A 23,599-nucleotide genomic window follows, 5' to 3' on the forward strand; every position below is an offset into this window, starting at 1 on the left:
AATGGAGGGCAATATTTTTTATTTTTACGAAAACAGGCCGCGAAAAAAAACGTATCCCACTCCACCGCTAAACTATCGCTAAAGCCGAGAAGTTACAGCTGCGAAGCTAAGGAGGCCACGGCAACAGGCACGCGCCCGCCTACTGTAGCACGAGAGCTGCGGTTGTTTTTATTACATTTCGCTCCGTTTTCTTCTTCGCGCGTTAAGTACCACCTCCTCACACAATGCACGGCAAAAAACAAACACTCGCACACCTCAATCCGTAGCGTTTGCTGTCAAAAGTTGTAAACCGAACGGTGAACCGCCGAGCGCGCAGCTGGTGCGGTGTTGCAATTTATTCGAGCCAGCGTGCGTGTAACGAATTCCACTGCCGATGCGCCCAATTACGATTCCCGTTCTCGGTTCGGGAGCATCGGCCAGTTCTCTTGGGCGCTGCTTGCGGATGACATTTACGCTTCTTTTAGGGAGAATTTAGAGCAGCGACATCAACATAGGTCACTGCACAAGACCGCGACCGACCAGCAGATAAACAAACACTCACGCACCATTGCAATGCCGTCGTTAGACGCATTAAAGATTTCGCTACAGGAGTACGCCCCACGATTGCTTGATTGTTGTAACTCTTCAACACTGAAACGATCAAACGCACAATGAAAGCACCCAAGCACAGGGCGATATCGCGTACTTAGGAAAATTACAATACCGCGCGCAGCACAATAAAGGCTAGAACCGAGTGAAAACCTAAACGTCCGCACGGCAGCGTCGCGTTTGTTGTTATAACTTTAGCTGTTGTCCGCCCCCCGAAATGCACCGATGCTTTGTTCCGCTGCGAATCACACTCACACAAAGACAGGGAACGGAACTTGCACAAACCTTCGGCTCTGTTTACTATGATTTTCTTCTGATCGCATAAAATCCTTGACCGATGAATATTTGTTATCCTTGTTTACGTGTGCTTCAGCGATGAGTTGAGCGACCAGAACGAGAGAAAGAAATCCGTAGAAGTACTCAAGGACCAGCACTGAGAGAGAAATTGTAGTAAAGGGTAAACCACTAAAACACCTCGTTCGAAACTGAATTTGCTGAATTCTGAATTCGGAATGCGTTCAGCGTTCATCCGATGACTTACGACGATATGTCAGAAAATATTCATGAAGCAACGATTTGACACACCCTGTACTTTTGACAACCGCCATAAACTTCATTGTCGTACCGATTTTGCTGAGTTTGCTGCTTGGAAGTAAGAACGTCTCTTCGCACAATTATATAATAACAAATTGAACTGATTTAGTTTGTTACACTTATTTGGTCCGCCCTTACAGCCCGCTTGTGAAAAACAACACCTGTGCAAAATGTCGGAACCCGTTGCCCGTCCGATGAAGTTTCCGTACACCTTCTCGGCAAAGATAGCGCAGTTCCCGATCCAGCACTACTTCAAGAACCAATGGATCTGGCGTTACTATTTCATCGCGTTCGGTCTTTCCATTCCCCTGTTCTACAAAATTCATAAGCTCGGTAAACATTTGTTCGCCTTTAGCCGGAACTGAACGGATGATTAACATATCTAATGCTTTACCGAACATTGCAGCCAACTCGCCAGCGAACCAAGCGAAATGGGCCGAATCGAAGAGGAAGGAGCATGAGGAACATCACTAGAGGACACAGCGAGAGGCATGCAAACCAGTTGTGTAGACCGCAAATTTCTTCGATTTGAACGGCCGGCAATGAAAGATCTGCCGATCCTTAGCATGCCTTCAGGATAATGTGTGGCCAATGTTGTGACATGATGAACGGCAAGAGAATTGACAGTTTTGTTGAATTTCTTTCCCATCATGTACGACAACCGAGCTAAGCAACATCCAAGAAGCATTATCGATTGTCGTCTTGAAGGCTAGATGTTCAAATATGTGTAGTGATCAGCTGATAATGTTCAAAAAATTGAAGAAACTGCGATTTATTCCGTAAAAATGTGTGTTAACGATATTGTTCTCCCAATACATTCGAAAGCTTGCTTTGTATCGTTGCTACACTAACAGTGTATTTTTTTTGGTTTTTTACAATTTGTGCTATTTTCTAGTAACACTTTTAATTTCATTTTTTTACAAACTTGACAATTCCTAAAATTTCTTGCATAAAAAACTGAAACTTTTAAACACGAAGTAGCTAGGAGCCCAAGCGACACTAATTATGTACAAGGTTTATCAAGGTTATGTTCATAACATGAACGCGCATAGTGTTGTGGTTGGTTTTGTTTTAACGAAATTCTTTTTGCCAGTATTGCTTGTTTTGGCAATAGAGTCCACCACGATAGGGCGTGCAGATGCCTTCCGCATCGTGTTCTGGTTTGCTGTAAGCGCGATCTTCGACACGATCTCCAAAGGGAACCTTAACTAGGGAGACAGGGAGTCGAACGTTAACCCTGCAAAGCCAAGCATCTGTGCCTTGGCAAAGCGGAATTGGGATCCCCCAATACGTGTATCCCAGATCCTGAACTTTACATGTGTTATGGTTACTACCTACAGATACGATGAGTTTCCTTGTAACAATGTCTTTTTTGCATGGGCATGTTAGGGTAACTCGAGCACGTTTTCTTCGTGTGTCTCATGTTTGAAAAAGTCCGAAATCACATGTTGACGATGGTTGTGCCACAACCAGCCAGCGCCAGCAGCCCAAGAAGGCCATCCTTTAAATTACTAGCATATGTAACAAAATGAAACTGCGGCCAACGGCGATCACAGTGTAGTACTGACCTTAAAAACACTAGCTACTTGGGACGTCCCTAAGTACTTGGGCCCTTTTTCTACAAACTATTGTATGGGGTGCGTCGGGGGCTCAACGGAGGTTCCCCCGTTGATTAAGTATTCAGTAACGCTCATCGTTATCTCGCAGCTAGCCTGGGTTCGACTCCCGAAACCGGCGTGACAGGTGCAGGCCAAGACCGCTCGGCGGTTGTAATTGCCGGACGAGAAGAAAAATCACTTATCACGGCAGAGGTGCCGAAAAACGTTTGTGGTTTTTGGCATAGATAATAACCTAGCGAATCGTCGCGCGTTAAGAGTAACAAGGCAGATACGAAATACGGCTGCCAAAACACTTCAACCGAAACATATCAACAACGAAATCGCGTACTTAAACGGTACTGGAAACTTCCAGAAACCACCACAGTAGGAAGCGCTTCTGACCGGAGTTTCAGGTAAATCATGGCAATGGTTTACCACTTGGCTTATTGGTCCTCAAACAAACTTTTTCGCTTTAAAAAAAACTTCAACCCAGCAAGCGATGAGGATAATAGCACCCATGTGTACATGTTTGTGAAGATTTTTTGGACATTATTTGTTTTCATTCTTTCGCACGATACCAAGGCCACGAATGGTCCAGCATCGTAGGATTCCGCGTGGTAGAGAAACTGTTTTCCTATAACTATCAACCACTAACGATTTGTTGAAAATTCAAATTTTTGTGTTACGCTTAACTGAACCAAAAAATACAGAACAAAGTTTCGTAATCATACAGAAACCCTCACAGTGAGCTTCATAGTTAACCGCTCCCAAAATACGTCTTCGTGTAGTTATGTTCGTTACACCATTCCATTTACATTGTTAGTCAGCTAACCCGTTTCCATGTGCTGTTTGCAATTGGAAGTTTTGAAGCAACGATAACAGGTCTACGTGTAGGTCTGTGCAATTGTGCAACTAAGATGTGAATCAGTGATGATAAAAAGGTAGAAAGGAAGCTCATCGTGATAATGCACAATTTATCCCAAATATGCAACAATCGCCAAGGTAAGAAGATGGGGAGCGGTACCCAAATTCATCATCATGTATCACACATTTTGTCTAGTCATGTTCGTCCCCAAAGTGATGTTACCGGCCAACGCACAGCACATGTGTTGGTGACCCGTTCCCACGATGCCGGCATACAATGTAGTTTGGTATTTGTTGTGGCTCCCTAATGTTGCGTCCCAATATAAAAACCTGCTACGGCCACTTGCGGCCATTCATTCAAACCCTATCGGCCAGAGTTAACTCACGCATTGTTCGCCAGCATGGATTTCTACTACAGCATTATTTCCCCGCCCTGCCAAAGCGTCTTGTTGGTCGCTCGCAAACTGGGAATAACCTTGAATCTGAAGAAAACGAACGTGCACGATCCGGCTGAAAAGGATGCTTTGACGAAGGTAGTGTGAAAGTGTGTTCTATCGTGGTGCGTCGTCGATTTAACATATCCGTTCAATTTCCCGTGCAGCTCAATCCTCAACATACGATCCCGACCCTTGTGGATAATGGACACGTCGTGTGGGAGTCGTACGCGATCGTGCTGTATCTCGTGGAAAAGTACGGCAAGGATGACAAGCTCTACCCGAAAGATCCGAAGGTGCGATCCGTCATCAACCAGCGTCTGTTCTTCGACATTGGTACGCTGTACAAGAACATCATTGCAGTCGTTGGACCTATAATGAGGAAGGAGCAACCCTCCGATGAACTGAAAGAGAAGCTGAAGCAAGCGATCGATCTGATGGAATTGTTTGTATCCAAACGCTCATACGCCGCTGCCGATCACCTCACGGTGGCCGATCTTTGCCTAGTGGGTTCGGTAAACGCACTGAGCTGGATGAAGTTCGATCTGGAAGGGTATCCTGGCATCAAAGCCTGGATGGCCAGAGTGGCAGCCGAAGTTCCACACTATGCCGAGGTCCGGAAGGAGGCTGATGAAGCTACCAAAGAGTATATGGCCACCCGTAAGTGAGTCCTACCGGATAGTGGTAATCATATTATCGTTTTTAAACATCGCTTACAATGCTTAATGAAGAACGGAAGCCCTAGCGAATAGCTGGTGCATGTACGGACGCACGCGTGTAGCCTTGGTCGTTAATAGAGGTCACTATTTTTATTCATCGATCGATAAATGAACGTTCAGAAAATTGTGTCGATATGCGTAAATAAATAATTACTTGTCGTACAGATTGTAACCAAAGATTTGAACTCGTTTTAGTGTATTGATTTATTGAAATCATATTCGGTGCCACGCACTAGGCGTGTGTTCTCCATCAACTTGCCATGACTTATGAATATTTCATGGAGTCAAATATACTTTTGATGACCGAACATTAATAGATATAATTCATGCAAACATAAATCGTGAAAAAACCAAACTGTTTGGTTTTGATGTATTTGTTTCAGAGTAATTGCACGAACGTTTTTTCTTATTGTGCTAAAAAAAATCACGTTTAGTTCTAGAACATCGCGAAACGCTTCCGAAAAGCTGAGATTAGATAAGGGTGTTACAGCAAGACAAATGTATTTCCAAGTGCCCCAGCAAGTGGCGAGCGTCCTCGTGGCCATGCGCTACCAGCTTGCTGTATTTCAAATGGCGTAACAATGATAAGAGGCTCATTATTGATAACGAACCCACAATCAGGGGTGTGTCTGCCATTTTACTTACGTCAAGATACTTTAAAAAATATTTCGGGGATTCGCCGTCCACGATAGATTAGGGTGCGCCAGTATCGTTCTGGACAGTGCGCGCAATGGATCTCTACTACCACATCCGGTCACCGCCGTGTCAATCGGTTGTGTTTCTCGCCAAACACATGGGTCTCGAGTTAAACTACAAAACTATCAACGTGTACGATGCAAACGATTTGGAGACACTTAAGAAGGTTGGGCTTCACATCTTTAGGCCTGCAGCTGGTAACGCATGTGATACTTTGATAACCAAAGCCGATTCGTCTATTAGATTAACCCACAGCACAAAATTCCCTCGTTGGTTGATAATGGGCACTTGGTCTGGGAATCGTATGCGATACTGATCTACTTAGTCGAGAAATACGCCGTGGATGATAGCCTCTATCCACTTGATCCAACCGAGCGTTCGGTGGTCAATCAACGGCTTTTCTTCGACATCGGTACACTCCACGACAGCATGATGTCCTTCCTTTGGTTCTACATCCGAAAACAGCCGGCCACGGACGAAGTTGTGACTAAATTGAAGCGCGCCCTCGACCTACTGAATACGTTTCTACAGGATCATCCGTACGTGGCCGGGCAAAAGCTAACGATCGCCGATTTTCCTTTATTCGTTAGTGTTTCTTCACTGAGTTGGGGTCAGTACGATTTTACTCCCTATCCTAGAATAGAAAGCTGGGCAGCCAAGATGTCGAAGCACATTCCCGAGCTAGAGACGATGCGTAAAAAAGCAGACGAGGGAATTAAAGCGTTGATAGCATCGAGAGCTGGTCAAAGCACAAAACAAAAGGACAGTACTGCTATAAGTACCATAAACTAATACCTATTCCAAATAAGTTTACGCTAGTGAAGTTCAGATACTTGTGGGACTCTGAATAAAAAAATCCAATGTGTGCAGTAGGTATCACTTCCGAAAGAGCATGTTAGCAAAGTTGTTAAAATTTTTCTGCTTTAAAGTGCACTCTAGCGTCCGGATGGCTGGCTCGTGGTCGATGGTTTATGATGACTTGCAGAACGGAAAAAGCGCATTGTAGTGATAAGATAAGCAAAACAAAGTTGCCCAATAGGACATGTACAAAAACAAATCACCCTCGCATCAGCGTGGGGGTTTCGCACCCTCTAAAGACCGATAAGTTTATCCCACAGTGCTCTGACCATTTTATTGAGCTCACGTACGCAACTTCCCGGGGTGACTCGTTAACAATCAAGCACGGGTTGGCTCGAGCGATAACCATTCTGCTAGCTGTGAGGTCTCGTGCCACTGTTTCTTGCGAATAGACCGTTTGATCATTGGCCATTGCTTTGTTCATTAGCTACAGTCAGTGAGCTGCTAGCATCCTGTTGGCTGTTAGTTGTGCTTGGGAGTGGTTTCTGCTTCGTTTGAAGCTCTGTAAAGTGCTGTTGTTGCTGCTGTTCAGCGGCACGCATGGTCCGGAATCGATCCAAAAAGCCCTGCGTCCTTTGGGCGGCCTCTTTCGTTATTTCCGTGTAGCCTACCAGCTCCTGTTTGCACTGTTCGTACCATCGGACCACATTGGGATACATGGTGAGATCGAAGTTAAGCGTGCCGTCCAATGCCGCCACCGTAACGGCTGTGGTAAAATCGGCCACGGTAATGTGCTCCCCAGCCAGCCAGCGACTTTCCTGCAGGAAGCGCTCTAGTACCGCCACCGCGTCCTGTACTTTTTTGAGATCCTCGGCTCTGCCCTCCCCTCCGATCAGTATTGGCTGATAGTAGATGTGAATGCTCTTCAAAAGTGTCCCCATGTCGTAGAATAGGCGCTGATTAACTTTTGCCCGCTGTGCAATATCCTTCGGGTAGAGAGTGTCGTCCTTGCCGTACTTTTCGGCCAGATAAATAACGATCGCACCGGACTCCCAAACTACGATGTCCCCATCGACAAGGGTCGGGATGCAGTGTTGAGGGTTAAGCTGTGATCGGAATGTACAGCGACCGAATGAAAGTGTGTGCTTGGCTGCGGAATCGTTGACTTCATCCATACCTTGACGAATTCTGGTTTATAATGATCACGCTTCAGTATATCCATCTCGATGAGATTCACATCGAGCTTTAACCACTTCGCAAACAACAACACCACTCTACATGGCGGGGCGATGATATTGTAGTACAGATCGAGAGGCATCCTTCAGGGAACTGCTTTCGCTTTCAGGTGCGATACAGCAACAACTGATAAATTAACGACCCGCGGTGGGTCTCGATACGTAACTCGCTGACGCATTGTTTGTTCACCGATGGTTCATCCGTATCTTATCACAATCGCTACCTTATCAACCCCAGCATAGCGCGGCACCAACATTGCTGTATATTGTCATCTGTTGCTGGTGCATAGGAAAAGATTAAACGAGAAATTTTCAACCGTTTGTCAAACGAATACTATCAAGGAAGTTCTGGCAGAACTAAGTCTCCTTGAAGGGCACATTTTTATTTGAAAATTTGTTATTTTTTCTTGTAATTGAAATGCTCGCCGAACTTAACGGCCCCATCGTAGCATATTTCCTGATAACCACTAACGGACTTCTTCACCTGCTCGTACCATCGCTGAATGTGTTGATACTTGCTCAGATCGTGGCCAACCGTGACGTCGATCGTGGTAATACTTGCCAGCACGCACATATCGGCAATGGTGAGATTATCACCGGCCACGAAGCTCGTCTTTTCGAGAAATACCTCGAGGAACTCGAGTGCTTCGTCAAGTTTCGTAACCAGCTCAGGATCTACCTCCTCACCGCGCATTATCGCCGGATAGAAAGCTTGTGAAAACCGCTGGTACAGCGTTCCCATATCGAAGAACAGGCGTTGATTCACCACCGCACGTTTCTTGGCATCTCGCGGATAGTACTTATCATTTTTACCATATTTTTCGCACAAATACGTAACGATCGCACGTGATTCCCACAGGACCACATCGTTGTCCACCAAGGTGGGGATTGTATGTTGCGGATTTAGCTGAAGTAATTGGAATAAACGATTAAAGATAGTAAGTGTTCACAAACCGAGAAACGTACCTTCAAAAACTCGGGCTTCAAATGTTCACCGGCGAAAAGATCCAACTCCTTCAAATTCAACTGAATATTTAGCGCCTTTGCCACCAGCATAACCGACTGGCACGGAGCCGATAGGGCAAGATAATACAGGTCCATTTCGAAGGTTCACAAACTGAGCTCCGCTGCAGCCAAAGAACAACTATGCAATGTTAACGCGATCAAACTAACGGTGGGGCTAACTCCTAAATCGTTATCAGCTCAAGGCAGTATCTGCTGATTGTGCTATGATTCACCCTTTACATTCAATACACGAGAAGTTAAAAATTAAAAATGTAACGAAACTGTAAAAAGCAAGAACGCCACTTCAGTCGTGGATAAAACGGAAATACTTACTCCAAAGGACATTGAATTGCTTACAAAAAGCAAAAACAAACAAATCAGCAACAGTACGAATCGAGCAGTCGGGTGGTGGCTGCTCGAATGAATTGTCACTGTGCCACCCTGTGCGCGAAATGCTTTCAAGAGCAAACGTCAATGAGTCGGTACGCGGATTTGGCGTTGTTTTGTGTTGTGCTGAACCAAACACAGCAATTAAAGTTAAGGGCATCAATTGCAAACCGGAGCAAAGGACGTCCACGATTGATTTTGGGAACAATTTTTACTTGTGTCCAGTGATGGGTGGCTGTCGGTGTTCCTTTCGCGAGTGCGTGAATGCTACCTCCTGCCGGAAAGAGATGCATTTCTTTCGCTATCCCACCAAGGATCCAGAGCGTTTGCGGAAGTGGGTACAAAATGCCAATCGAATAGAGTTTCTAGATCTGCCGAAGGACAAACTGATGAATAAAGTGGTTTGTCAAGAACACTTTGAGACGAGCATGTTCATGAATTTCTTGCGCGAACGGATAACGAAGCTCGCCGTACCACGGTTGATGCCGTTGGACGGCGGAAGGATGCTGAACGTGGAAACGGATGAATTCTTAGACACGGATTCGATGGAAGAGTGGCGTGTGGGGGAAGTGGCAAGATCAGATGCTGCACCGACGTATAGCGCCAAACAGTCCCCAAATTCATCGGTATACCTAGCCGAACAATTGTTTTTACTTTCTGTGTTCAACTAATTTTTGGAATTTCTTTTCCAGCTTAAAGCCGTGAACAGCCTGGAAGATGAATCGTATACACCGACGTTGAAGAAAGTAAAAATTCTCAATTCTCAAGCAGTGATCCTAAACAAAATCAAAAGTGAACTTCCCGCCACCGTATTGCGTATTAAAACCACGAAGAACTGCAAAGTCGCCCCAAGACAAGCGTCGAGTATGAGCGTGGAAAAGGTTTCTGAGATTCCCGATCCCACTGCTACTATCACGATAGAACCCGTTGACAGCTCATCGCAAAACGAAGCTGATATTCTGGTTCACACGATAGAGGACGAAACCGAAGAAAATGAACAAGAGCAGTGCGTGGACCAAAAGCCTGCGTTTCACTTGAATTCCCGCCGAGAAGTGGTCAGTCCGATGGAAGTTCGTGACACCGAAACGACCGGCGTGCCGACAGTGGACCCCAATCTTTCGGAAACTCTTGAACGAAACAATCGTGAGATAGCGGATCTAAAGAAGCTCGTCGAGCAGCTATTGAATCGTCCTACACCGCAACCAAGCATTACTAGCCCTCCTGTTGTACCGGTGCCAACGATGAAAATGGAACAAGGTCCCCAGCTCACCAAGGCGCAGCTGTTTAATGGTATCAAGCGATATCTTAACCCGTCGATGGTAACGCTGCTGCGGATGGAGCTGTTTGCGGGAGCCGCTAATCGTGTGTGGAAAACGGACGAAAAATCGCTGGCAGTCGACCTGCTCAACATTGGTGAGCAAGTTTACGATCACTTCACGGAAGAGTTTCGCTTTCGGTTACCATCGAAGAGCGACGCGCGCGTTTGGAAAGATTCCGGGGAAATTGATGCCGATGATGCTTGTTAGAAGAGGTTTTGCGACATTTAGCAAAACTGCACTGCATCGAGCACACGAACGCGAACTACAAACTATCGATTAATATTGTTCTCTATAGGGGCGTACAGATCTTTACACCGGACTCATTTTTTTGACAATAAACTTTTATTTTACTCTGATTTTGAAACTGCAACCTCTACATGGTCCTCGTTCTTAGTAAGAAACTTGTACTGCACCTCGTGCACGTATTCGGCCCCCGGGTTCAGCACGGACGTTGGGAAGTTGGCGTGATTGATTGCGTCGGGGAAGTTTTGCGTTTCGAAGCAGAATGCACCGTGCTTGAAATACTTCGCTCCCGCTTTACCCCGTATCGGTGGCTCAGCGGCCCCGTCTTTGACGATGGGTTCCAGCGTTGTCAGTTCGTAAAAATTGACCGTGTTCATCGACCGTGGGCGTATCTGCAAGAAGCATCAAACAATGATATCATCACACCGACTCCAAGCGTCCCCGTTTGTTGTAACTCATAGTTTTACATTATTGTTTGGATCCGGCATAGAATTACTGGTGTAGAGCTGAACACCCGGCTGGTCGCTGTACACCTCCATCACTCGTCCACTGTGCGGATGGAGCGCACGGGCCACGAACGTAAGACCCTGTTCGGTGCCCTTCGTAATGCAGAAATTGTCATCGAACCCTCCACTCATCGTTTTCGACATAGCCGGCCCGAGCTCGCGAGGGATGCGCAAATCGTAAGGCGTGCCACCGACGCAGATAAACTTCCCAGTCGGTATCGAATCTTCATCCGTGTCGGTAATCTTATCCGCGTTCACGCTTAAAATGTGGCGATAGATTTCTTCGTGCCCGGTGCTCTGTGTGGAATTTAAATATTAGAAATATGCATCCAATAGTGCGTGTTAGCCTCTTACATGTCCGGCCAGATTGAAGTACGAATGGTTGGTTAGGTTGATGGGCGTCGGTTGGGTAGACACGGCACGAAACTGCGCCACGAGCCGGTTGTCGTCCGTCAGCTCGTACCTTACGCTCACCATGACGGCACCCGGATATCCTTCGTCCCCATCCGGGGAGGTGTGCGTCAGTGTTACCACCGATCCGTCAACATGCGAGTCCCAGTTGTACTTGTCGAACCCAATGGCTCCACCATGCAGCTGGTGGCGGTTTTCAAAATTTTTAGTAACCTCATAAACCTGACCGTTCAGCGTGAAACGGCCACCACCAACGCGGTTCGCAATGCGCCCAATTGTGGCCCCGAAGTAAGGATTATTCGGTGCCAGGTACCCCGGAATGTCGTCGAACCCAAGCACCACATCATCGAACCGGCCATTTCTGTCGGGCACACTAACCGACGTGATAATGGCACCGTACGAGATGACCTGCACTGTAACGCCGGCCTTATTACGCCAGGTGAACCGCTTCACCGTCTCTATGGCACCGGTTTTCGGATGCGCGACCGTGCCAAAGCCATCGACCGTCACTTTCACCGGAGCACTACATTTCGCACTGTCCATCTCATAGCTTTCGATCGTAGAACCACGGTTTTCCGCACCGTCAATCGGCTGGATCGTTACTGAAATAGTCTCCGCCATGTGTCCGAAGTTTTCACGCTGCGACGGGCGTTATCTACCCGATACCGAGATTCTGAATTTTGCACGCGAAACAAAACACTGCTGTATTTACCTTACAGATAAACCAACATCCGCGTTCGAATGATTGACAATTCGCCGCCTGCTGGGGAGGCTTTTATCTCGATTGCTACTTCGACCGACTGTACAACTCGTGCAGATACTAGACGCACACATTCGAAACCTCCTACATAAGACCGGCCGCCGCATTGTGTTCAACCTGTTTCCGCGTAGAGGGCTGCGTGTGGCGCGCGAATGGTGCTCCGCCAGAATATGCTCTTATCAGCAGGTTGTGGTCTAATTGTGAACCAGTGTTTGTGTGCGGTTGATGATACTTAGAGCTGGTGGATGATGGTCCAGGCGTCGTCGAACTAAGGTCAGAGTTCGTCCTGCGGTTCGGTCAAAAGAGGCTGCGCACAATGAACTTAATTGAACTCCACTTCATGTGCGCAAAAATAAATAAAGGAATACCGTTTTTTTGCCGCCTAGAAATGTTGCTCCTTCAGTTTTAACCACCATATTTTATTGAAGACGGTTTCGATTTGCCATCTTAGTTATGATAACTTATAATTGCAATTTAAATTATAATTTTTAAAATAAATAAAAATAAATTTAAAGTTGTCTCAACTCGGTCGGTTGGTCAATTTAAACTGTATAAATATATTGAAGCAAATTGAGAAGTTTCTTCGCGAGCTACTAAAATTTTAATGTTTTTTGGGTTCTCTTTTGAGCTCTCGAAAATCCCAAATAACTGTGTTTGCAAATAACTTACAAAAATTATGAAGTTAATTGCAATAGCATTAAACCCTACGGGCCAGATAGTAGTTCATCGACATCCTTCATATTTTTGGATGCTGCCAATTCCTTATGCGAACTAAATTGAGGTGGAGTGACTCTGCGTGACGAATATCAGCATATGCGGCATCAACAGGTTAATCTTTCGCTTTGTTGGGCCGGGAGACACATGATCACTTAAGACTAATCAAAGCCAAAAATTCAAATGAAAAAACGGATTTTAAACTCAACGTTAACTCAAACTGAACCAAGACAAATTACTATCAATTGTTTTGCTACGCATTGTCCTGCATGCTAATTTGAGTTTAAATCGCGTGGATGGAAGGAAACATGCACCTCTATCGGTGGTAGACTAGCGTGGTCGATCATTTCCCAACCAAATTTTTACTCCATTACTCCGGCAATAAGGCATTTCCGCAGAGAACCACGGGATAAAAGGAGCTCGTAAAAGTCACATGCAAGCTAGAAATGTTTCAAACTCATCACGATCATGTTTGATGCATGATCGCACTAACCAGTTCGAAGCGTAAACATCAACGAACCATCACCACGTGCACCATGCATAAACAATCGGCGAGCATTGTTGAGAAGACGGCCACGACCAAACGTCGACATCCATCCGAGGCGCAACATGAGTCTTGCAAAAGTGCCTTCTCTCCCCTAGTGCCCCAGAGGAATCATTTCTTCTAACGAAACTGTAGCTCTACGAAAATAAATGACCATGACCCATCAATCAAGGAAGCCCACCATCCACAAGGCGACTCCAGCTTGGCGTAAAACTTAAAATTCTCATTCTCAACACTCATTAAAGCACGCACATCCACGTCACCATTTTGGCTGCCATAGAACAACAAAAAACAAGCCAATGCCATGGTCGAAATTAAAATCGACAAAAACTCACCATTAAAATGCGCCACTTAACGATGCGACGGATGGTGTAGTTGCGCAACAATCCTCCACGTACAGCGCCCGTCTGAAAGCGAAATCCATAAACAAATGGAGTAATCGACAAATAAGGTACGATTTTTTTTCTGTTTATTTTTCGGAAGGCTCAAGTGTTATGCAAATTTATGTTCCCCTTCGTTGGAAAGAGACACAAACTAAAACATGAAACGGAACGATCGCGCTGCGTTCCCCAAACTGCAAAAAGGCAAAATGGTCGACAAGCTGGGTTCGATGGGACGAAATTAGTTTCCAATCTATGCCCACAGCCACCAACCACGGTTTGTTGATCCTGGTGGTTAGCGATTAGAAGGACGTTGAAGCGTCGATCGGGCGCGCAACACGTGAGTTTCGATGGGAGGTTGTGCTCGGGAGCGCGATAGTGTCGATAGCGATGTACAGAGCGAACGGAGATTATTCGTTTGCCGCGCGGGCAGCTTATCGGCCTTTGGCCTCCTGTAGTAATCGGTTGCATAAGGGCACTCGAGATGAAAGCGAGATGAACGTAGGTAGTTTCTACGGCTGAAGGCTGGCGCGAAACGCCGGCCATCATGAAATACGATCACCAGGGCGGTCACGGTACAGCCTCACGATTCTTCTTACGGGCTCGCTGTCCCTAGCTAGGCAATTACCGGCTGGCCCAGATGTGATGAGATGCGCACCTCGGTCATCGCGCACACCATCTATTGGCTCGTGATGGTTGTAGAAGAGAAGACGATAGTTCGAGGTGCTGCCTGGCTTAACTCCGGCAGCCGGTTGCACGGTTATTAGCATGAAGGCAAATCAGTCGAGGCCGCCGATCGGTCACGATTGGTCACCCCTCGGGCAGCCTCCCCACGGCGGTCATCTGATTTTCACCGTGCTCCTAGAGCATCTTCTGCAACACGGCTAACCCGTGGATTTGCCAAACCAAAGACTTTAGTGAGAGAAGGAGCGAAACACTGAGTTTTTGTGAGAGAGCCGGCGAGAGAGCATGTGCGCCGCGGGCCACTGGGATTCCCGCGGCTCGCTTTGGAGTCGCGGCCTCTGCCTCTGGAGCGGCCAGTTACGTACTAGCCGGCAAACGCGTTGGTCGGCCGCGAATCGGACGGGTTGTCTCTTGTGTCCCTGGGACGGGAAAGTGGACGCTGGCGCCACAGAGCCTCCCCGGAAGTGGGCCCTCGGTGGTGGCAGGCGACGGAAGGAATAACAATTGAAACCGCCCCGTGACACCGTCGATCGATCGATTGCACTGGCGGGGGATTAAGTCGCTGTCTGTTACGTGATTAAAGTTTTGTTTAAGTGGTGCAGAACGGTGTGCGGCGCACAGGAAGAAGAACCCATTTGCCGGGTGCGGCGTGCTCATAACACACGTGGCCAGTTCCCGGGGTAATCGTTGTTATTGCAGTCTACTTCCGGTACTTCCTTCCGTTCTCGGTCTAACCATACCTCGTAATGGTAATTGCCGCGGGTTTGTAGTGCTCCAACACGAATACTTGTGTCGATCGATCCGCGCGACATTCGATTACGCATTCGTTGGGTTTGCGCCCATTACCCGTCTTATCGGTCCGCGGCGCCGCATATGGTCTCGCGTTGTGCGCGTCAGCGAAGTAAGCCGTTGTGTGCTTGTTGATAAAATAATCAATACGTATGTTTTTTGTGTATTTCTATTAGAACTGAGTAGAGTGATGGTTCTATCTATTCGAGTGTTTACACATTGACCGTGTTAGTGCCAGGCTCTGTGCCGGGGACAAATAATAAATGAGTAATAAGAAGAGAAAGCCCCGTTAGAGAGGCCGCAACGAGCTGTAAAGTGCAAATAATTTCTTGTGCTCTTTTCTTCACCGATCGTACTGTGGCCGGCGCTTTGTTAATTGTGAAAAATCTGCGGCCCGGCGTGGTACCGTTTCGTCTATTCTTTGCCCGCCCGCCGAAGATCTCTAGCGAACCAATAAGACCTCGACGACGACGACGGCAGAGGTCTCGGTGCAAATTAGTCTAAATTGATGTGCCCACAGCAAAACGGGTTCCGATTGGGGCGTCGCTTCACAACTGGAGCACTTACGGGCCGGACCACCGTGTCCAGCGCGAGATAGGATCGCGCGCCTGGCCGCCAGACGCATTCCAGTTCCCCAGCTTGCCGGATAGTCGCCCCCGGGAAAGACGATGCCCACACGCTACCGGCGGTCCCCACGATGAAGGTACCGCGCAAGAAGGCGTTCGGGTTTCTGCTGATCGTCGCGTTCGGTGCCCTGCTGGTGTTGTGGAACAACGTGTACCTGTTGCACCTGCCACCCCCCGGGCGCCGTAAGGTGGTGGGTACGATCGCGGAGATGAATCTCACCGTTAGTCTGGCCCTGGTTTACGAGCGCTGGAACCGGGTGGCGACCGAGGCGGCAACCAACCTTCCGGTGCCCTTCACCCTTCATCACTTCAACGTCACGGCAAGCGATCACATCGGGATCGATCGCACCATTCCCGACACACGCCATCCCAAGTGAGAATCATGCTGGGCTTCGTTTCAACACGATCACTTCGCCGCAGGACAACACACCCGAAATGCAGCTGGCGGGCCAAGAACGAACTGTCGGAACTCCCCAAGACCGTTCGATGATGAAATCGCGGCGCGCCGCCAAAAGAAATAAACTAACAAGAGTTATTTCTGCGCGACTTGCGTTTCGCACTTCGGCGCACTGTTTAGTTGGTAAAAAAACAGTGCCGCCACTTGTTGGCCCAGACGTTTGGCGATGGTTTAGCTGAGTGGGGTACAGGAAACCCTAAAAAAAAAAATCTCCATTTCAGCAGGAACGCTCTATGTGGTGATTTTTCTTCCCCGTGGGTGTTACTGACCCTCCGTCGATCGGGCCGGCCGCTCAGGAAGTTACGAGACTCGGGTACCCGTGAAAACATCTAGTGTTTGCGATTCATCAAAATTGATTGACGATGGATTTAACCCTCCGTGCTTGACCTAGACGAGGAACGGAGCTCGACAACAAGAAATTCGCAAGAAAGCGGATTTCGTGAGTGACCGAACTAAATAGCCAACCATTAACCGCTATTCGGCGCAATTTTAGAATTCAGCTAGCACCACTTGAACTTGAAAAAATGACGGACGGAAATGGCGCCCCGCAGCTGGTTGGTTGAAAATATGAAATTGGCTAAGCGTAATGAAGCGTTCGTTAAAGCGATACGAATGGCACGTTCGTGTCCAATAGTAAACGTTTTGTTCAGATTATACTCTTTCTTGACACCATTTGCGCCAATGAAACGACTTGAATAAATCCGTCGCATCGTAAATACGCTCGTAAATATGTTTTCGAATGGCGCCAGCATTCCGCTACGGTCCTAGCGGAAAAGAAACCATTGAAATGTTCTCGATTCTTGTTGATTCGCGTGATTGAAGTGCAGCACGTTGATCCGGCACTTAAACCATGGTTTTATTGAGCAATTATCGACCAAAACAAATCATTACTCTATGCGAACGTTTGAAGAAACTCAGTTCGATCAAACATGGACAGCCAATAGTGTGAAAACCCGGAGGTGATCTATTTAATTAAAATGTAATTGTCATAAACATAAAGTTGAACTTCCTTTTAGTGGAACGTCTTAAATTACCTGGTGAGCATAGCTTTCGTTGTTGAGATTTGGATAGGCATGTGCCAACTGTGGATGTGGAACATATTTGTCGCAATAAGTAAATGAATATATTCAATTCGGAATATCCTTTCGAACAAACATCAAAGGTGCGCTTCAGTTTGATCATTACTTTAAAATCCTATAATATTTCGTATGCGACCGATTTTCATTGGTTCAAAATCACCATTTGAAAGACACAGAAACTTGTTGTGACAATGGAATGGACATCTTGACCTGAAGTGATAATGATGTAAATATGTATGTAGCCTAGTCCGGTTTCGTGTGGACATGCTAACCAATGCATAAACATAAATCCAGAGTGCGCTGTCCAAAGTCATGGCAGCGATCTGGCGGAAGAATGTGAATCGCTCTAAAATTCAAATGTTTGCTTAAATCGCTTCAAGCACTTTCGTTTTTTGACGCGCCACAGGCGAATTTTCCGATATGCGCGTTAGACTGATGCACGTGCGGTATACATTGAGCATTTAATTTATTGAATCTCAAGGATTGGTGGCTGATTCGTCATGTTTTATTCATACTATGGACTATGAACTAAAATTTAACTAATGTGACTATAATTAAACAAACTGATCGCTGATAGTTATGTTGCCCATAAGAATCTGTTCATAATGAATTAGAAAAACCTGTTCCATGGCCGATTTCAAAGTATCAGCAACCCATTAGTTCAGCAATCAATCGGGTAAAATTATTCGCTCCGTGTGTGTGCATTTGGGTGTCCGGTTGGCCGCGCTTTGAAGACAAACCATAAAACTGTTAATTGCTGTTTTATCTAATGTTTGCACTTTTCACTCGCCCTTTCAGCTGCCAAGAGCGCAGCTACCTCACGACACCTGGCCGCACCACATCTGTGATAATAACGTTCCACAACGAAGCCACTTCAACGCTGCTGCGCACCATCGTGAGCATACTGCGGCGAACACCCCACGATCTGTTACGAGAAATTATCCTCATCGACGATTGCAGTGATAACGGCATGACGGCGTCCACTACCCCAGGAGTCGAAGATGATGACCGCCTTGGCCGCTACGAGCTATTCACCCAAATACCGCTAGTGCGATACTACCGAAATTCCATTCGACAAGGTACGGTCGCTAACTAAAGAAGTTGATGCACATTCTCATGTTTATTCCTTCGTCCTGGCCGTTCCGTTTGTTGCGCAGGTTTAATAAGGTCACGTAACATTGGCGCAACGTATGCGAGCGGAAGTTACCTGCTGTTCCTCGACAGTCACTGCGAGGTGAACCGCGGATGGTTGGAGCCGTTGCACGATCGCTTGGCGATCGATCCGACGGCTCTGCTTAGTCCCGTGATCGACATTATCGATGCACAGACATTCGATTATCGTCCAAACAGTGCACGGTTGCGTGGTGGATTCGACTGGAGTTTGCACTTCCGCTGGCTACCCATCGCCGAGGAGGAACTTGAGCATCGGCGGCACGATGAATCGCAACCGTTCTACAGTCCCGCTATTTCCGGCGGTATCTTCATCGTGGCGAAAAGTCTGTTCGAGCAGCTCGGTGGTTTCGATTCGGGGATGGACGTTTGGGGCGGCGAATCACTGGAAATGTCCCTGAAGGCATGGCTGTGTGGAGCACACATCGAGGTGGTTCCCTGTTCACGCATTGGGCATGTCTTTCGCCGGAAACATCCGTTCAATTTCCCACCGGACGGCAGCCATCTTACGTATCTACGGTACAGAACCGACCATCAATCGGCGAGTTTCGCCAAAGACGCGATTCATTAATTGTTTCTTTTCTTTCGGCATCATTGCAGCAACACGAAGCGTGTGGCACTCGTGTGGATGGATGAATTTAAGAATTTTTTCTACGATGCCCGCCCGGAAGCGATACCGATTGAGGTTGGGTCCATACGGGCGCAACAGGAGCTCCGGCGGAAGTTAAGCTGCCGAAAGTTCAGTTGGTACCTGCAGAACGTGTTCCTCGACCTGAAACTGCCGAACGAAAATAGCGTCGCGTTCGGGCAGCTACGCCATGGCGAACGGTGTCTCGGTGTAATGATGGGGTCAGCAACGAAGACGCACCGAAAACGCTCTAATGGTGGTGCTCCGAAGACACACGGTAACGATGCAACGCTGATGGAATGCACCCATGAGGCCGCGGACAGCGACGGATCGATGCAGTGGGCGTTACACAAAACTACTGGCCAGTTACGCACCGAGATGGGCATCTGCTTAACGGTGCGAAATGGACTGGTGATAACGGAACGGTGCCACAGTGGAGCCACCGTGAACGTGGCCCAACGCTGGCAACGTCAGGGTGGAACGCTCGTGCACCGACAGAGTGGCATGTGCCTGGAAAGCCTGATTAAGGCTGACGTCGGTGCGTCCAAGTGTCGCCGCGGTGCTCCGTCTCAGCTTTGGAGCTTTTCTGTCGAAGTGCAGCAGCTCGTGTAGCGACCAGAAGCCAAAAAATAAACCTAAAACCTTACATGATAAGTTGCTCCACCGGGTGTGGCCCATTTCTTTCTCGTACAATGAAACACAGTTGTGACGTCGTGTTTCACCATTCGCACAGTCCTTTCTTCCCATTACACCGCTTTACATCACAAGAGTATCAACAGAAACTATGCCCCTTTCTTACATAGATTTGGTACTGCTGTGCTTATCCTTCTCGTCACATTTCGTTTCGTCACCGGACAACAAGCGCCACCGGATGCTGAATTTTTACAACCTTATGTTGTACAAGAAACGTATATGACTTTCAAGAAAAGGCTCGTCCATCGGCTGGCAAATGACTGACTGACGGTGATCGGTATCGATCACCGTTAGTCTGTGATCGAACCAGAAAACAACGATCGATCTCATCGGTTCTCTATTTAACATATTTCTTCTTTCGTGCGTTTCCTGATCGCATCGTTTCTAACGCTTCCTTGTAACCTCAACTAAGTTCCTGAATTCTGACTAAAGCACAGTATCCGTACCCGTCTGCGATCGTTAAATAAATATCCTTAATCGTTCGACCTGAACATTCGTCGCTTCCGACCAGTGTGTTTGCACCGATCATCGCCTTACCTTCACCACCAATGCCGTCTAATAATGGTGACCGAGTGTAAAACTAGGTTGGTATTGCAAAGTGAAGGCATCGTTTTATCCACTTCCGTAGCATGTTGTAAAGTGCAGTGATGTTTGAAGTACCCTGGTGCCAGTCGGTGCTTACTACTCAACTAGACGGCATTGGTTTGCGCAGGACAACAACAATAATAAATTATAAACATATATACAGGTAGAAAACAAAATAACATTCGGGATGTGTTTGAGATTCCCAGAAACCTCCGATACTAACGCGTTATCCTAACAGATGCCACGGACCGCTGTAAACACTGAGAACTGTAAGCTTGGTGGAATTAATCGGGAAATATCTTCGTTACGGTATAAAAGTAACTTGCTTACGTATTCCTTTTGACTTAGAGGGCCATGAGCAGATCACCACCTATAGACAAACCTAGAAATGCTTACGAGATTAAATGACCCGAAAACACAACCCCATGTGGGCTAGGCTAGACTAGAACCGCACTGGAGCCTAAATCAGTGTTTTTTTTGTAAAAAAAATCCCATCCAAAGATAACAACATCACTAGAGGACAACCACACACCGAAAACAGCAACCAACGATATCGCGCCCTCGGGCAAGCTGTCAAAGTAAAACACTGAGAATAAAGCAGATTGTTTCGGCGATCTGATGCTTCAGTTGTCTTTCGGAGGCAAACAGACACCCCAACCTAGGACACGACGATCGAAACCACTCGAGAAGAGATTGCAGTTTGACGTAATGTCTTCGGTCCAGGCCACCGATGACACCATGCGGCGGTGTCCCTGGCGACTGGTGCGTGGCAACCGCGCAATGCGCTGTCCATTCAGATCGAACAACCGTATATGGCGGTTGTCGTGCGGAATGGCGATCACACCACTAGCCGAAACGGCAACCCGATTGACGGCCGAATCCGATCGAATGGTAGTCAGCGCCGAGCGCATGTTACGCAGCTCCCATACCTTTACGGAGCGATCATCCGAACCGGACACGAGCTTGTCGTCGCGAGTAAATACTGTTGAAGTTACATTTCTGGAATGAAAGCACAGACGGAAGAGGAGAGTTAAAGGACGGTATGAGATCCATATTACATTATTTAATCTAGTAACCACAATCCTGGTGAATTTGGACTTTTTCATTCAATTTCGTTGCCTAGCGACATAACCAGAACACTTACTCGGTATGGCCTTGGAAAACGGAAACGGCCGGTATTTGATCGCGAAAATCCCATAGCCTGAAGGTTGAGTCTCGCGCCGTCGTAACCACCAGTCGGTGGTTGGTGTGGGCAGAAGCATTCGTCAGCTCGTCATCGTGGCCAGTTAGTGTGTGCAGTGGTTCACGAGTTTCAACGTCCCACAAAATGGCCGTTCGATCCCAGCTGGCAGTGATGATCTGGTCGCTACCGGGCAACCAATCCGCTGCTACCACCACCATCGAATGGCCACCGGGTCCGGAAAACTCACACAGTGGCGTGCGCAGCAGATCCGTCCGTTCTCGCTCTTCGTACGGTTCATCTTCGTCGTCCAATTCTTCTTCGGAGGAGTGTCCCTTGCGTGCCGGAACTTCCCAATTCACTGCCGCCTGCCATATCTGAGCCGTCGTATCGCCGCTCCCGGTTAGCACGATGTCTCGGGTCGGGTGGAACTTAATCGAATTGACGGAGCCACTGTGCCCTTGGTACTGCAATAGACACCGCCCGGAATCGATGCTCCAGATGCACGCACTGTGGTCGGCCGAGGCCGTACCGATAATCGGTTGACCTACTTTGGTGCTCACTTGCCACACACCGTCCTTGTGGCCACAAAACTCACGCACCAGCGAACTAACGACCGACTGTGCCTTGAAACTCGATACGATGCGGCTCGTCTGGGCTCGCAGCTTATGGCCGGCCTTCACTTTACTACCGGCGCTACCGAGCTTCGATTTGAAGCTTTTATTGACGGATCCATCCACCTCGAACGTATCCTGCAATGGCATCCTTTCACCAACCGTGGAGTCACGTGGAGTCAGTCCAGCGACAGCATCCAGCTTTTCACGTACTGAAAAAAGTGATTGAAGCCAAATAAATGAAAGCGAATCGAGTAGGGCACAACATAGAAGGCGACGACTTCGGCTGTACTTACGGTTCACGTTTTCAATGTACATTAGTTCGAATTCTTTTTCGATTTGCGAAAACAGATGATGCAACCGGGCGCGGAACGGAGCCTCGTCGCTGACCACACCCGGGGGCACAATATCCTCCGCCAGGCTGGAAAGCTTCAGCGAACGCTTGGCGTTCATTTGTTTGCCCAGCGCTGACGAACTACCAGCACTGGCGCTGGCTGAGCCAACAACCCCGGTTACTAGTGAACCAGCGCCGGAAGTGTGTCCACCAGCGCTCGTACCGCTGCTACCACTTCCACCACCACTGCCAGCAATTCCGGAGCCAACCGAGGACGGTGTAACTGGCGGTTGCTTTGACGACCCGTCCAGTGGCATTTTGCGGCCGAGCAAATCCAACGCCATCGATTTGAAATCCCTACCGTAAGCTGTCTTAATCCGTTCCCGGGCACCACCGCAGCTGCTGCTCTCCGGGAGCGCCGTTGTTATGCAAGTCGCCTTCAGTGGTGGGGTGTCGCTGCCGCTATGCCTCTCGCTGGACCCGCGTGAGATGGACACCGTGGTTGCTGAAGGTATTCCGACGCAAAATATCACCCCCTGCCAACGATTTTAGCTACAGCAAATCAACCGACGGAAGATTTCGCTATTTCACGACCCGTTCTCCAGACTACGTGCGTATATGATCAAGGATAAGTGGGAGAAACTGAACCGGAATCATTTCTTTCACTGCGGCACGCTAACGACACGATTCTCGGGATTGCTTCTATAACGCGCTGTGAAAGTTGGCTTCCAATCTCAATTTGCAGTGGCAAGTGCATCAAATCCAAGGCAAAACATGCGAATACAAGAATGTCGCAAACTTTTCACTTTTTACTCTCTCCTTCACTGCACCAGTGACAGCTGATGCATCAAGCACCAGCAAAGTGCCTAGCGGTGCTGGCACGTTATGACCAACCCTGCGGTCTGTTTATATGCCATGATGGAACTCTCCAAAATCAGATTTAAATTTGAAATCTGTATTCAAGG

The 23,599-nt window shown here is 47.7% G+C and overlaps 9 protein-coding genes across 11 annotated transcripts; 5 read left to right on the plus strand and 4 right to left on the minus strand.

The window, feature by feature from the left end:
• The first annotated feature begins 1,157 nt into the window (after positions 1-1,157).
• LOC128272522 (uncharacterized) lies at positions 1,158-1,968 on the plus strand. Its single transcript, XM_053010347.1, has 3 exons — positions 1,158-1,240; positions 1,323-1,515; positions 1,589-1,968. The coding sequence occupies exons 2-3, from the start codon at positions 1,353-1,355 to the stop codon at positions 1,654-1,656; spliced, it is 231 nt and encodes a 76-aa protein (XP_052866307.1). The 5' UTR covers positions 1,158-1,240; positions 1,323-1,352; the 3' UTR covers positions 1,657-1,968.
• A 2,014-nt stretch (positions 1,969-3,982) lies between these two features.
• On the plus strand, positions 3,983-4,930 carry LOC128274776 (glutathione S-transferase 1-like). The gene is made up of 2 exons (XM_053013081.1): positions 3,983-4,177; positions 4,246-4,930. Exons 1-2 carry the CDS (start codon positions 4,046-4,048, stop codon positions 4,744-4,746), a joined length of 633 nt encoding a protein of 210 aa, XP_052869041.1. The 5' UTR covers positions 3,983-4,045; the 3' UTR covers positions 4,747-4,930.
• A 597-nt stretch (positions 4,931-5,527) lies between these two features.
• LOC128272380 (glutathione S-transferase 1-like) lies at positions 5,528-6,326 on the plus strand. The gene is made up of 2 exons (XM_053010180.1): positions 5,528-5,659; positions 5,737-6,326. Exons 1-2 carry the CDS (start codon positions 5,528-5,530, stop codon positions 6,283-6,285), a joined length of 681 nt encoding a protein of 226 aa, XP_052866140.1. The 3' UTR covers positions 6,286-6,326.
• Positions 6,327-6,752: 426 nt separating this feature from the next.
• LOC128270244 (glutathione S-transferase 1-like) lies at positions 6,753-7,609 on the minus strand. Its single transcript, XM_053007646.1, has 2 exons — positions 7,469-7,609; positions 6,753-7,397 (listed from the first exon to the last, which is right to left on the minus strand). The coding sequence occupies exons 1-2, from the start codon at positions 7,607-7,609 to the stop codon at positions 6,753-6,755; spliced, it is 786 nt and encodes a 261-aa protein (XP_052863606.1).
• Positions 7,610-7,882: 273 nt separating this feature from the next.
• Positions 7,883-8,905, minus strand: LOC128275284 (glutathione S-transferase 1-1-like). Its single transcript, XM_053013736.1, has 3 exons — positions 8,865-8,905; positions 8,493-8,765; positions 7,883-8,433 (listed from the first exon to the last, which is right to left on the minus strand). Exons 2-3 carry the CDS (start codon positions 8,625-8,627, stop codon positions 7,924-7,926), a joined length of 645 nt encoding a protein of 214 aa, XP_052869696.1. The 5' UTR covers positions 8,628-8,765; positions 8,865-8,905; the 3' UTR covers positions 7,883-7,923.
• A 157-nt stretch (positions 8,906-9,062) lies between these two features.
• Positions 9,063-10,573, plus strand: LOC128274481 (uncharacterized). The gene is made up of 2 exons (XM_053012698.1): positions 9,063-9,544; positions 9,611-10,573. Exons 1-2 carry the CDS (start codon positions 9,146-9,148, stop codon positions 10,442-10,444), a joined length of 1,233 nt encoding a protein of 410 aa, XP_052868658.1. The 5' UTR covers positions 9,063-9,145; the 3' UTR covers positions 10,445-10,573.
• Positions 10,574-10,576: 3 nt separating this feature from the next.
• Positions 10,577-12,018, minus strand: LOC128274480 (galactose mutarotase). 3 transcript variants are annotated; one of them, XM_053012695.1, is made up of 3 exons: positions 11,341-12,018; positions 10,948-11,283; positions 10,577-10,872 (listed from the first exon to the last, which is right to left on the minus strand). In XM_053012695.1, exons 1-3 carry the CDS (start codon positions 12,016-12,018, stop codon positions 10,585-10,587), a joined length of 1,302 nt encoding a protein of 433 aa, XP_052868655.1. In that variant the 3' UTR covers positions 10,577-10,584. The 3 variants fall into 3 exon arrangements, with proteins under 3 accessions (XP_052868655.1, XP_052868657.1, XP_052868656.1); XM_053012697.1 differs by having other exon boundaries at positions 10,577-10,787; positions 10,962-11,283; positions 11,341-11,963; XM_053012696.1 differs by having other exon boundaries at positions 10,577-10,791; positions 11,341-11,963.
• A 2,852-nt stretch (positions 12,019-14,870) lies between these two features.
• Positions 14,871-19,862, plus strand: LOC128274478 (polypeptide N-acetylgalactosaminyltransferase 16-like). The gene is made up of 4 exons (XM_053012693.1): positions 14,871-16,267; positions 18,229-18,509; positions 18,588-19,119; positions 19,201-19,862. The coding sequence occupies exons 1-4, from the start codon at positions 15,966-15,968 to the stop codon at positions 19,838-19,840; spliced, it is 1,755 nt and encodes a 584-aa protein (XP_052868653.1). The 5' UTR covers positions 14,871-15,965; the 3' UTR covers positions 19,841-19,862.
• Positions 19,863-19,983: 121 nt separating this feature from the next.
• On the minus strand, positions 19,984-22,978 carry LOC128274479 (WD repeat-containing protein 37). The gene is made up of 3 exons (XM_053012694.1): positions 22,597-22,978; positions 21,651-22,512; positions 19,984-21,505 (listed from the first exon to the last, which is right to left on the minus strand). Exons 1-3 carry the CDS (start codon positions 22,976-22,978, stop codon positions 21,130-21,132), a joined length of 1,620 nt encoding a protein of 539 aa, XP_052868654.1. The 3' UTR covers positions 19,984-21,129.
• Between the last annotated feature and the right edge of the window lie 621 nt (positions 22,979-23,599).

This window comes from Anopheles cruzii, chromosome 3 (genome assembly GCF_943734635.1).
Source record: "Anopheles cruzii chromosome 3, idAnoCruzAS_RS32_06, whole genome shotgun sequence".
NCBI classification, from domain to species: Eukaryota; Metazoa; Arthropoda; class Insecta; order Diptera; family Culicidae; genus Anopheles; species Anopheles cruzii.

Bases quoted from the DNA above. Each gene is read 5' to 3' on its own strand.
- LOC128272522 (XM_053010347.1), top strand. From the start codon at position 1,353: ATGTCGGAACCCGTTGCCCGTCCGATGAAGTTTCCGTACACCTTCTCG. The intron at 1,516-1,588 runs GTAAACATTTGT...CGAACATTGCAG, and splicing joins CTACAAAATTCATAAGCTCG to CCAACTCGCCAGCGAACCAA.
- LOC128274776 (XM_053013081.1), top strand. From the start codon at position 4,046: ATGGATTTCTACTACAGCATTATTTCCCCGCCCTGCCAAAGCGTCTTG. The intron at 4,178-4,245 runs GTAGTGTGAAAG...TTTCCCGTGCAG, and splicing joins AAAAGGATGCTTTGACGAAG to CTCAATCCTCAACATACGAT.
- LOC128272380 (XM_053010180.1), top strand. From the start codon at position 5,528: ATGGATCTCTACTACCACATCCGGTCACCGCCGTGTCAATCGGTTGTG. The intron at 5,660-5,736 runs GTTGGGCTTCAC...TTCGTCTATTAG, and splicing joins ATTTGGAGACACTTAAGAAG to ATTAACCCACAGCACAAAAT.
- LOC128270244 (XM_053007646.1), bottom strand. From the start codon at position 7,609: ATGCCTCTCGATCTGTACTACAATATCATCGCCCCGCCATGTAGAGTG. The intron at 7,398-7,468 runs GTATGGATGAAG...TTCCGATCACAG, and splicing joins ATAAACCAGAATTCGTCAAG to CTTAACCCTCAACACTGCAT.
- LOC128275284 (XM_053013736.1), bottom strand. From the start codon at position 8,627: ATGGACCTGTATTATCTTGCCCTATCGGCTCCGTGCCAGTCGGTTATG. The intron at 8,434-8,492 runs GTACGTTTCTCG...CAATTACTTCAG, and splicing joins TGAAGCCCGAGTTTTTGAAG to CTAAATCCGCAACATACAAT.
- LOC128274481 (XM_053012698.1), top strand. From the start codon at position 9,146: ATGGGTGGCTGTCGGTGTTCCTTTCGCGAGTGCGTGAATGCTACCTCC. The intron at 9,545-9,610 runs GTATACCTAGCC...TTTCTTTTCCAG, and splicing joins AACAGTCCCCAAATTCATCG to CTTAAAGCCGTGAACAGCCT.
- LOC128274480 (XM_053012695.1), bottom strand. From the start codon at position 12,018: ATGGCGGAGACTATTTCAGTAACGATCCAGCCGATTGACGGTGCGGAA. The intron at 11,284-11,340 runs GTAAGAGGCTAA...AATTCCACACAG, and splicing joins ACTTCAATCTGGCCGGACAT to AGCACCGGGCACGAAGAAAT. The intron at 10,873-10,947 runs GTAAAACTATGA...TGCTTCTTGCAG, and splicing joins TGCCGGATCCAAACAATAAT to ATACGCCCACGGTCGATGAA.
- LOC128274478 (XM_053012693.1), top strand. From the start codon at position 15,966: ATGAAGGTACCGCGCAAGAAGGCGTTCGGGTTTCTGCTGATCGTCGCG. The intron at 18,510-18,587 runs GTACGGTCGCTA...TTTGTTGCGCAG, and splicing joins CCGAAATTCCATTCGACAAG to GTTTAATAAGGTCACGTAAC. The intron at 19,120-19,200 runs GTACAGAACCGA...GCATCATTGCAG, and splicing joins AGCCATCTTACGTATCTACG to CAACACGAAGCGTGTGGCAC.
- LOC128274479 (XM_053012694.1), bottom strand. From the start codon at position 22,978: ATGGCGTTGGATTTGCTCGGCCGCAAAATGCCACTGGACGGGTCGTCA. The intron at 22,513-22,596 runs GTAAGTACAGCC...CACTTTTTTCAG, and splicing joins GTACATTGAAAACGTGAACC to TACGTGAAAAGCTGGATGCT. The intron at 21,506-21,650 runs GTAAGTGTTCTG...CTTTCATTCCAG, and splicing joins GTTTTCCAAGGCCATACCGA to AAATGTAACTTCAACAGTAT.